The sequence below is a fragment of the Lytechinus variegatus genome, chromosome 7 (genome assembly GCF_018143015.1).
Source record: "Lytechinus variegatus isolate NC3 chromosome 7, Lvar_3.0, whole genome shotgun sequence".
In the NCBI taxonomy this organism is placed as follows: Eukaryota; Metazoa; Echinodermata; class Echinoidea; order Temnopleuroida; family Toxopneustidae; genus Lytechinus; species Lytechinus variegatus.
Window position 1 is genome coordinate 36321568 of NC_054746.1, and position 12777 is coordinate 36334344.

Genomic DNA, 12777 nt, shown 5'->3' on the forward strand with positions numbered 1-12777 from the left:
AATTTCTGTTGGGGTTCAATAACTTTTGAGCACACACAACTGTATGTAACTGGGGTTAATTTTTATTCTATGGTATTGACTTGTTAATGACTTTGTTCTTTTCTACTCTTTCAGTTTCACTCATCTCAATAAAATATATATTACCGGTATGTAATAATTAAACAACCACATTTGTGTTATTTTGAGCAGTTTATTATCAAATTATTCAATAATCTTTGTTTACAATTTCTAAAAAAATATATATGATGCTATTCAATAAGACATACAACTGACTCCATTAAAATAAAGTGGTTGAATTTTAACATCATATATGAAGAGAGAAAAAAAAGAGTTCCAAATGTTATGATTTTATATGAATAGCTTTTTGAGTTTACCAAAATCAAATACATGAGTGAAAAAAATAACACATTAAAACCCCTACATGTCATCAGCAGGCCTCATCTGTTAAAATGGCACATTATGCACTTGCTCAGATTGGCTTGAAAATTATTTAAAAATACATTGTACACACATGTTTTATTTAATGGCATGATTGGGCTCAGCAACAGAGAATTTTGATCATATCAGGGAATGTATTAAAACAATATCAGTTGATGAAATTATCTATTAATGATAAAATAACATCAAATGCACAAACAATGAGAAACTTTTAAATTCTGAACATAATATATGATATGATAATAATTTCAAGCAATGAAAATTACTTCTATAAGATAATACTTCTTTGACAAACTATGGACCTACGCAGAGTAGTACATGTATACTAAATCCTAATGAATGCAATAATTAAACACAAATTCAAAAGTTTTTTATATGAAGGTGAGATATATAATTATAATCAAGAATAATCTTTTTGAATTTCAATAATTACTAAAATAAACATACACTTCAACTAAATATAGAATTAGTCACCTTATTCATACTTTGGGTATATGAATATCAATGCAACAAAATATGAGTTTAATCTGTACAGGGGCCGCGGAACGGTTTTCAAAGTGGGGGGGGCTGACCATGCTAAAAATCACAATTATATGGTAATTTTTACGTTTTTTGTACACGGTTTTGGAAAAAAGTGGGGGGGGGGCTGAAGCCCCCCCCCCCCCCCCCCCCCGGTTCCGCGGCCCCTGTTGTACATGTAAAATGTTGCATGGGATGACTGTACTCCTCATTCCATTAAGATATTTTAGATGCACTATTATCACACAAAGTTACATCATCTAAGTTGAAAAACAAATGAAAGTTAAATTGCAAATATGTGTTGCATTAAAACATACCTATCATATGATATTCTGCAGTAAGACTGATTTAAAACATGTAATTTGCTTGGACCCAGTTTATAGCACACTACATTCTATTTTTCATCATAAAAATCTAATTATGACAAGATCAATACTATTCTAAAAGGGCCATATGCCCCATCACCTATTGTCCTATTGTTCCTTGCAATGAAATCCTCTTGTAAATATGATGAACAAATATCGCTTTGAACTTTCACCTTGAAAAACTAAATTTGACGAAACTTGACAAAGTAAAATATCAAATCAAATTAAATTGCCAAAAATGCAATACAAATAATACTACAGATCCTCCTGGAGAAATTTGAATGATTTAAACATAATTCTACTCTGTTTTGTTGTGTGAAGAGTTTTTTAACTGATATGCTATTGCTTCATGAAAGATATGATTACATAAGCCATCACCCTAGGGTGGCGAATGAGATTATAAAAGACTGGGGGGGGCTGATTCAGCCCCCCCCCTCGACATTTTTCGCGATAAATCCGCTGCGCGAAATTTTTTGACCGCGTCGCTCGCTGACTTTTTACTTTCAAGTCTCGCGCAACTTTTGAGACCAAAATTGTGACCCCCGGGTACGCGGTTCCAAAATTACGCAACATTTCGTAAGTGCATGCAGACCCAAAATTACTCAAAACCGTGAATTTGTGTACAAATCCAATGCAAATAGTGTTCTTAGCCAAAATTCATAAATGTTTCATTATTTTTCCTTTTACTGCTTAAAATCAATTTTATCTTGTTTATGGTCAAAATAAAGTCCCCGACAATTTCCATTGAAAAAACAATAAAAAACAAAAAGTCGAAAAACAAAGAAATACATAAGAAATTTAGAAAACAATAGAATACATAAGAAAATAAATTTGATTTTGAAATTTTTTTAAAATCAATTTGATCAGATGCCTATCTAGAGTATATGAAACAAAAATTAGCATTTCAGGGGCATTATTTTATTAATTAGAGCAAACTTATGATTTTACGCATAAATTAGCATAATTAATGAGACATGAGATTTTTTGCTGAATTTGATGTTATAGTTTTGTAGATAATGCCATGGGTAACGCGTGTGCCAATTTTCGTCGCGATCGCGCGATCAACGGCCGAGATCATAAGGGGGGGCTGAATCAGCCCCCCCAGTCTTTATAGGCGTCGAAATAGCCCAGTCTATTTAGGCTTAAAGTTATTGGTTGCCGTTCTTCATATATGGTCAAGATTGTCTTACTTTACTTTTAATTACATTAAGATTACTATAAATTTATCCTAAGAGACTTACAATTACAAGCTTCGCTTTTAAATAAGTCCCTCATTTTCATTTTCACATGCTAACTGTAATCTATAATTTGTCTAATCATCAAAATGTATCTGGAACAAAAAGAATTGTATATATTCCATCTATTTCTTACGATTTGTTAATTATTGAAGTATTCTTATGAGATTTATTGTTTTGTGCATTCATACATATGTATGTTTGTTATGTTTATTATCAGAAAATGGAAATAAAATAAACTAAACTAAACTAAAGTTGAGTAATGCTAAATACCTATAATCACTTAATTTTGTATCACATTCAAACCATATTTGTATGCTGAATATATACTGTGAATTCAAATCAATAAAAATTATAGCTGCTGATTCATTTACCTTTTACAAATATTAAAATGCATTCTGCCCTACATGAATGGATCAGTACCATTACTTAGAGCATTTTGGGCATCAAATCTTTGCCATCTTTTTTTATCTGGTCTAACTTCTCTCCACAACACGAAGATATAAGTCATCATCAGGTTTAAGGCTCATCTTGGAGAATTTAGGAGGAATCTGACCAGGAGAGGATTAGGAGGGGGAAAACAGAAAGAAAAAAAATTATTATTGATTATGACAAATCAGTTAACTGAAAACAAGCTTGTAATTATATAGTGACATTAATAGGGACAGTAAATCAAATAAATGCAGGGGTAAAATGGATTTGCGTGCACTTTACGGAAACAATTCTTGAAATTTGCAATTCTCTGACATTTTTATTTAAAGCCTTGGTTGTATTCAGCTCAAAAGCACTAGTCTGACCAGTATCTGTGTTTGTCATGCTGTACACAGTTTTCAATGTGTAACATAAACAAAACTAACAACGGCAGAATTTTCTGAACCAAAGTTTTGTCTTTGAGACTACATGGAGTGGGTGATGAGAAACAAAGTTAATGATTAAAGCAGTAATTAGTTTGTATGGAGGAACAAAGACAAGAGGAAAGTATGGTCTACGTTGTCTGAGGAGTTTCATAAAATGGTAGATGTGCATCAAGGTTCTGTACTGTTGCCATTGATATATGTGATTGATGTAGCTTATACCGAGAGTACAAAAGGAGGGTCGATGAGAGATGGGTTGTTTTGTAAGAGTGACACATTGGAGAGACTTGTGGAGAATTTTGAAATGGACGAAATCATTTGAGAATACGGGTCTGAAGGTAAATCTTGGGATGACAAAAGTCGTATATGATTATGAGCGAGATATGGTGTTCAAGCAAGATAAGATAGGGATTTTGTGGACAGGGAGAGAGAAATGTGTGAGTAGAAGGATGAGAAAACTTAAGTTGATGCTGATATGGGGTGAAAAAGCAGTGGTTGAAAAAGAACAAGTGGAATGCCTCTGGCAGTCTCACCTGCATCATGCGATTCAACATAGCAGCAGTGCTGACTTTGAAAACTACTATAACTCGCACAAGATGTTCAGTGATACTTGGTTACTCTTACTTCCAAGTTTTATGAACTAGACCAATACACTTAAAGAGATAGGATGGTAATTCAACAAATACCACCAATGTGGCCAAAGTTCATTGACCTCACATGACCTTGATCATGTGACCTGAAACTTCCACAGGATATTCAGTGATACTTGATTACTCTTATGTCCAAGTTCCAAAGTCAGATCAATAAACTTGCAAAGTTATGATGGTAATTCAACAGATACCCCCATTATGGCCAAAGTTCATTGACCATCGACCTTGGTCATGTGATCTAAAATGCGCAAAGGATGTTCAGTGATACTTGATTACTCTTATGTCCAAGTTTTATGAACTAGACCAACATACTTTCAAAGTTATGATGGTAATTCAACAGATACTCCCAAATCGGCCAAAGTTCATTGACCCTTTGACCTTGGTCATGTGATGTGAAATTCATGCAGGATGTTTGGTGATACCTGATTAACCTTATGGCCGTGTTTCATGAACTAGGTCCATATAATTTCTAAGTTATGATGTCATTTCAAAAACTTAACATTAGGTTAAGATTTGATGTTGACGCCGCCGCTGTTGGAAAAGCGGCGCCTATAGTCTCACTCTAATATGCAGGTGAGACAGAAATCATGTGCATAGGTTTAGGCAAGTGTTGAGGATTGTATGATAGGCATGTTATAAGAAGTGCTTATGAGGTTGACAAAGGCACTTAAAGGAGGAAAGGACAGCCTATAAGTGTAGACACAGAAGAAAGTGGAGGAGAGAAGAAGGGTTAGGTTGAGGATGCACTCGATCATACAGGGTGCAGGTGATGGGTGGTTGCCAAAAATGTGAGGTTAAACCAGCCTCATCTATTCAACAGGAACAAAAACAAATTTAAACTTTGAATTTGACTGCTCGAAGTACTTTTGTTTAGGGCCTAGATTGTAACAAAAATGTTTTAATTACACGAGTTGTGGGAGAACTTTAAAGGGGTACTCTGGGCTGGAAATAATATCTAAATAAATAGAGTATAATTCACCGAGCAATCTCATAACAAATAATGAAGTTATTGAATTTAAAACATTTTCTGAGAATTTTGTGAAAAAGTTATATGCATGTCGTAATAAATATTCATTAGGCAAGCTAATGATGTTATACCCGACTTTCCTTTTTCTTATACTATAACAAGAAAACATAATTATCAATTTTTTCATACCTGTGTCCCTTATCATAAAATAAGTTGCAGCAATGAATATCTAAGGCATCAAATCAGTAATTAATCAAATTTTGCATAACTTAGAGGAAAAAATTTAAATAATTTGAACATATTTTCAAGTGGGGATATAACATGGTCAATTTTCTCACTGAATAGAACTGTTTCCCAAAAATAATTGCAAATCTTAAAAAAAAAATACTGCAACTTTGTTATTCCTTTTCTGATCTTAATCAAGTTTTCAGTGTTTTGTTTGTCTGATTTTTCTTTAAATCTGCAAATCTTCTTTTTCAAGCTCTGAAGTACCCCCTTTAAAGTAAAAAATGAAGGGGGGGTTATGTTTCTAGGAATATACATATATTAATCACCAAGGTAACCCCAGTACAGTAAATGAAGCAAAACTGGTCTCGCAAACTGGAGACTGTCTATGACATTCATTGGACACTGACATTAACAGAAGTCTCTGATATTGGTGATAATTAACATCTTGTGATCATTTTGATATGGTTTCTTGCACAATACAAACTTACTGAAGTCTCTGGGCAAGTTTCAAAGCGGTACTTCTGAAGAAGACGAATGACGGCCATCTTCATCTCCATCAAGGCAAACCTCATCCCGATGCAATTCCTCGGACCAAAACCGAATGGAAACCAGGCCAATGGGTGGCGCCCTTCACGATTCTCTTTAGTAAATCTATCAATGAAGAAGAAAATGAAAGCCTAGTTTGTTCATCAATGACAAAAAAGAAACAAAGATTTGTATGACTCTCGCCCAGGATTTCTCAAAGGTCACATGAAGCTCTACATAATTTTTTCGCTTAATTACCACAGGGTGGAATTAATATTTATGACCCATAATGTGCTCTATGAAATTTAACAAAATCTTCTATTCCAGCTTTCACTTTGCTCCATCTTTGTGCCCATCAAAATATTTCCCATTCAAAATCCTACATATTGCACACAAAAAAATTGTAGATATTTTAGAACTTGACCTGCATGTTTGTGAATCATTCTCACTTTTTTTTTTTAGTTTATGCTACCTCCAACTGGAAAAAAATCCATCCATTGTTCTAGATAGACAGAGGCAATGGTCACAGCTCTTTTCAAATAAAAGTTAAATGGAGAATATTCCCTTATGTGTATAAAATGCACAGAAGAATTAGGGTAAAACAAGAATCACTGTTAGTAATTAATGATCCTTAATTTGAACAGTTTTCTCATACATGAACACTTGTTTCCAAAAGTAGATAAAAGAATGCATCCAATTCCATTAAAATTCTTAGTGAATTGATCTTACAACTGCACATGCTGGATGAAAGCCAATCTTCCCCTTGATAACATATCCTTTACGTGATTATACACAGTTAAAAACAGTAAGTTGCCAATTCGTCTACTGCCAACTCGTCCACTCACCACACGGTCTACCTTCATTTAATCTAATGCCATTCCGTCCAATAACATTTCTTCTAACAACCATTTAGTCTCATAACCAGTTGGTCTAATATCCATTTTATTTTCATTCATTTTGCCCAATTAAAGGGGGGAGTGAACTGCGTGTGGTCTCTCATTGAACATATGTTATAAATAGTCTTAAAACATACTTTTTCAGATATCTACTAATACTTCAAAGAATAAATTGACCTATAATTGTATTTGTATATAGAGAAACTAAAATGTTTTTAAAGGGAAAAGTAACTATTTTGCTACTTGGTAAAATAATTATTGCGGTATAAATGTATGGAGTACTTAATTAACATTAAAGCGTACTCTTTTTGCTCAAAAGACATTTGTTTATACAGGACCCAAACTGTGGAACTCGCTACCGAACAAAATTAAAAAATCTCTCAGTGTTCTCTCATTTAAATGTAAATTGAAAAAAGTTCTTACTTCAGAGATATTAAACTATACTCACACATGCGCAAGCTTACATGACAATTCTGATAATATACTGTCATCTCAAATGCTGTTGCTACTGTCAAAAGATACACTGTTTGCTGACCTCTTATTTCTTGTCTTATTTTACTAGCCCTATATGTGATTATATGTATTTGTATAGTTGTGTTTTTGTCTTCATGTTATGTCATGTCTGTTCTACTTGTCCCTCTCTCATGTATATCTCGTCTGTCTGTCTGTCTTTCTCTCTCTTCCTCCTTCTGTTCTGTTCTTAGTATCAGGTGCACTATTATTATTCTATTGCTATATAAGTAGTAATATATATATTGTTTACTTTTTCCTTTTTCAAACTGTATACGTATTTCCTATAGCAAGAATGTCCGTTCTTATTGATTTATTTCCTGTTTAAGGATAACTTATGATTATTACATACTGTTATTTTAGGGAACTTGCCTTGTAACAAGCTTTGCTTTTTTGCATGTTCCCCCCATATCCAAATTTGTTCATTATTATTATATGCTTTATCGTTCAGTAACATAAATTGTGTAATTTGTATGTCTGAGTTATATTATATACTTTGTGATATCATGGATATGGAAATAAAATGAAATGAAATGAAACATGTTATCATTCAAGTGGGTCTATATTACTAGACTACACTAGCATTATGGGTCAGGAAACTGGCCAGGTATGAGTAGCTGAGGACTCGAGATGGCACTAATGGTTCGTATTTGCTTCAACCCTCAGTCTAATTACATAAATTAGACTAAATGGCTAATGGATTAACTGGTTATTAGACGAAACAGTGAGTGATGAAATGGCAAATGATATTTATATTGGACATACTGATGGTAGATCAAATAATAGTAGACGAGTTGGCAATTGGACAAATTGGCATTAGACCAAATGAAAATAAACCACTGAAAACTTACCTATCAGGATCAAACTTTTCTGGGTCAGGCCAGATTGCAGGGTCACGGTGGATGGCAAAGACAGGGAACATCAATTGAACCCCTTTATTGATAGTGATACCATTGCAAACATGAGTTTCATTGCATTCTCGTTCAGTTCTGTAGAAAAGGATAGACATACGGAATTCAATAAGCATGTAACTGCAGAGCTGCCAACCTTTGAATATGAAAAGTTGTAATCTATAAGCTCAAAAGTCATAATTTTGATATAAAAGTCATAATTTCATGTGTGACACACACAGAATTATGTATTTAAAAAGATTATATAAAGAACAGATTCCTTTAAAAAAAGTTATCCTCTTTAAAGGCTCTTATTCAGAATCATCTCAGAACTTTTTTTGCATATATCAACGAAGAAAAAATCACATGATTGAGTCACTATTTAAGCATGTGACGATAACATTTAGAGTGATGTTAACAAATAATGATGATGCACAGCATTTGTATAGCGCGATATATCTGTGACCTAAGACTTGTCAGTGATTCTTGATTACCCATGTCCACAATTCATAAACTTTGAAATTTATGAGAGCAATTTAGTAATTGCCTCCAACATGACCACAGTTCATTAACATTAATGACCTTTGACTTTGGTCATGTGACCTGAAACTCGCTCAAGATGTTCAGGGATACTTGATTACTCTTAAGTCAAAGTTTTATGAATCAGATCCATAAAATGAGCTTGCACTTATAGACATACATGGAGTGGCTTCTAGTTATACTGAGAGAGTTGCGAAGCCACGCCTGCATCTCTTGCAAGTGGCGCTCTCGCTTGTCAATTTTAGCAGGGCTGGGGAACTGATATGTCTTGTAACGGGGGTCTTGGAAGTGTGGCTGGGCGGCTTCTGAACTGAAATTTTGTTAATCGGAGTATTTAGAGAACTGAGAATTAGGTCTGAAAAAATAAAAAAAATACCACCAATATATGTGAGTGTCCCCCCCCTCCCCCGTAGTCTCATTCTGCTATGCAGGTGCGATAAAATGCACAGTGCTGCATAAAAAATGGCTAGAAGGTACATTGCACAGAATTTAAGCATGCATGAAGATGTAACTTGCACATGCATGCACATGCTATTTGCTACATCCTTGATCCTGTTTCACAATTTAATACTCACATAATACCGGCAGGGTAGAGTCGAAGAGTCTCACAGACAACATTGTCCAGGTAGGGCATCTTTGCAATGGATGTATAGCTAACATCATCTCTAGTTGGAGTCAGACTGTCAATTTCTTCAATGAGTTTTTCTTGAACATCAGGATTTGCAGCCATGGCATATGCCAAGAATCCCAGAGTGACATTGATGGTTTCATAACCAGCCAAAAAGAATATCATAGCCTAGTAGAGGGAAGAGGGCAAGTAATAATACATTGTCTTGAAATTATGTATGCATGAAATATACAAGAGGCCATCTCATTCATGACAAACAAGCAGAATGGCCTTAATCATCACAAGTGATGGAAATAATTAGGGAGAACATATGAAGTTTCAATTATAAATGACCAGCATGCGATGGAATCTTTCAACATTTATGAAACTTTATAATAATGTGAAAACAGTCAGTTGCAAACACTAAACATAAATTGTTCAGTCTGTCTTTTAAAATGTTTGAATAGTGCAGTATTCCTCTTTATTATATAACACAAATACATTTAAAATCTACCACAATTTTGAATCCTCTATTTTGGGGATAATAAAAAAAATTCAATAATGAAGGGTTTTACAGATTTCTTTTTGGTTTCGGAAGAATGAAAAAAAATGTATTCAAACAAAACAGAAAATTAATCAAAATTACTGAAAGACATACTGTATCTAACAACTGAATTGAAAAAGAATGATTACATAGATATACATACCTGACCATATATCTCATCCCTCGTTAGAGTGGTCTTCTTGCTCTTCTTGAAGTAGCTTTCATTTTCCCGTTCATCAACTGAAGCATGGATATCATCTTCTGATTTCTTCTCCTGCAATTTCTCTTCTTTTATCTCACTTTCTGATTTGTATCCCTGCTCTGCATTCATTAAAATCTGAAGAAAGTCCTTCATCTGAGAAAACAGGGTATATGGAGGGGTTAGTGGTTGTGATGACTTATGAATGATAAAGATCTGAACAGATCAATGCCGCCAGCAACAAAGTTAATGTTCACCATTTTATCATCCTGAATTTCCTGTCACTCAGCCTTAAGGAAATACTGGTATTGAAATTCTGAAAACGACAATATTTTTGTCAATTATATATATCAATTTATTATATTTTATTTCGCTTGTCAATTTTTTTCTGGTACAAAATCCTTTATTTGTGGTTGAAGACCTTTTTTTTTTAGTTTGTCAAGTTTTTTGGTGGACGAATTTGCCCCCCCCCCCCTCGTGGAAAAAATCCTAGGTACGACACTGAATAATTGGCATTCATCAATCTACGACTGCTCAAAGTGCTTCACAATTTTTATTAACCAGTCACTGGATTCATAGTATTTCAAGCAGCATGTTAGGTGTACACTTGCTGAACCAACCTCAATGACTGTTGTTTCCTACCGGTACCCAATGAGCACCTGGGTAAGAGTGGCAAAGTGTAGAATGACTCCTTGCCAAAGGACGCTAGGCCATGGTGCGATTCGAACACACGACCCTCTGATTACATGGCGAGAGTCAGACCGCTACACCACGCCGCTTCTACACAATATATAATCCTTCCCAAGAGAGGCAGCAATCCACTATTGGGTGATCACTTTCCATCCTGTGTTAACTTTTCTTTCCCTTCTGATAACTTTCTTAATTAATGCCATATCCACCTGACATCTAAATAGCTCCTTAACCATAAAATCACAGTTAAACCATATAATCACATCTCATCTATTGAGGTTAGCAAAGCAAGAAAACTTTGCAAACATTACAAACAGGAATGCAAAAAAAAGTCTTCACATAAATTCCAAATGGGTGAATGCTCAACAAAGTATAAAAAAGTACTGCTTCGGTAATTACCACTTGCCTACCGAGAGGCTGTTAACTATTTCAAAGGTGAACATAAACATACAGACTCTTAGCTCATCCCACCGCTGCCACAACATTAAATGAAGACATTAGTCACAATAATCTTGGTGGTGTAATTACATGTACATAATTTTGGATTTGCATAACAATAATCCCTTTATCGTCAAATTTGCTTTTTCAGTTGCTACCAAACCTGGATTTAAGCATTAAACATGAGCTTGTAAACTCATGAAGTTATGGCAGACCTTTCCATAGTATACCTTTGAGCTTGGATTTTCCCTGCGAGCTGTGATTGTTTGATCAATTACAGAGATGAAGAATTGCTGAACTTTATTTGACAGAGCACTGACTCTAAAGTAATCCATCACTTTACCAATGGTAGGGAAAACACCTGAAAACAGAGAGTATGAAAAATTATTTTGATAATGATAACTTTGTCTGCATTTAACCCATTCACAGGTCAAGTTCCCCTAACAATAACCTGCATGATATAATATGAGAAAAAAAGACGAAGCATAACACTGAAAATTTCACCAAAATTGAATATAAAATTATAGAATAAAAGAAATACATGTATGTTTTTACGTGTATGATGCAATCTGTCTGCTCTTATTGAGGCCGAGTTGATCTGTTATAAATGGAATAATTGAATACAGTTTTTTTTCCAAAGTATGGATAGATCATTTATTTATCATTTACTTATTTATTTTTTATTTATTTATTTATTCATTCATTCATTCATCCATTCACCCATCCATCCATCCATTCATTCTTTCTTTTCTTTAGTTGTATATTCATTTATGCATTTTTAATGCAAGTTTTTTATTTATTCATTCATTCATTTATTAATCAAAAGATCTTTTACACGCAGAATAACATGTTCAGGTAGATTATTGTTTGCTTCAGGTGTTTGCAAATTATTTGACTGATGGATATGTATTTTGTTACCGTATTCCAGAACTTGTCATAGTTTATACTTTTGTTGTTATTATATTAATGTTTTATACTAATACCCTCTAAAAAATGCGTGGTCGGAATTTGCATGGTTTTACGTGGTCAAAATGATTTCACCACGTTTCGTGGTTGTTTGATCGACGAAACAGGTTTTTTGGTCAGAACCACTACTAGAATTAACCACGATGATTAGTTATACTGACCACGCAGAACGTGGTCAGATGAAAGAGCATAATTTGACGTTTCGTGGTCACGGTTTGATCGACGATAATTATCTTAAAAATGCGTGGTCGGATTTTGCATGGTTTTACGTGGTCAAAATGATTTACCCACGTTTCGTAGTTGTATGATCGACGAAATAGTTTCTTTGTAGTGGTCAGAACCACTACTAGAATTAACCACGATAATTAGTTATACTATGACCACGCACAACGTGGCCAGATGAAAGAGATTAATTCGACCACGTTTCGTGGTCACGGTTTGATCGACGATAATTATACTAGTCATAAAAATTGGTTCATTTTTTGTCAGCATCAAGTAGAACTAACCACGATGATTATATTGCGACCACGTGCACGCAGAACGTTTCAAATGGAAAATAATCATTCACGCTTACTGGTCATTTTGGGTGACTCCGTACAGTGGCCAAAATGACCACGTAGCATTCAGGCAGTATATTGTAGGCCTATAACGTTATAGGCCTACAATATACTGCCTGAACGTGATCAAATTGTAACCACACTTTGTGGTCATTTTGG

At 34.3% G+C, this 12777-nt stretch overlaps 1 protein-coding gene across 1 annotated transcript in view; it reads right to left on the minus strand.

The window, feature by feature from the left end:
• Positions 1-2591: 2591 nt before the first annotated feature.
• The window catches only part of LOC121419156 (cytochrome P450 3A24-like), a 36983-nt gene continuing 26797 nt past the window's right edge, over positions 2592-12777 (minus strand). The window contains exons 8-13 of the mRNA XM_041613490.1: positions 11326-11456; positions 9932-10123; positions 9193-9413; positions 8039-8176; positions 5745-5907; positions 2592-3108 (exon numbers count right to left, since the gene is read on the minus strand). Of these exons, the coding sequence (XP_041469424.1) occupies positions 3034-3108; positions 5745-5907; positions 8039-8176; positions 9193-9413; positions 9932-10123; positions 11326-11456 (920 nt within the window). The 3' untranslated portion in view covers positions 2592-3033. The remainder of the gene's footprint in view (positions 3109-5744; positions 5908-8038; positions 8177-9192; positions 9414-9931; positions 10124-11325; positions 11457-12777) is intronic.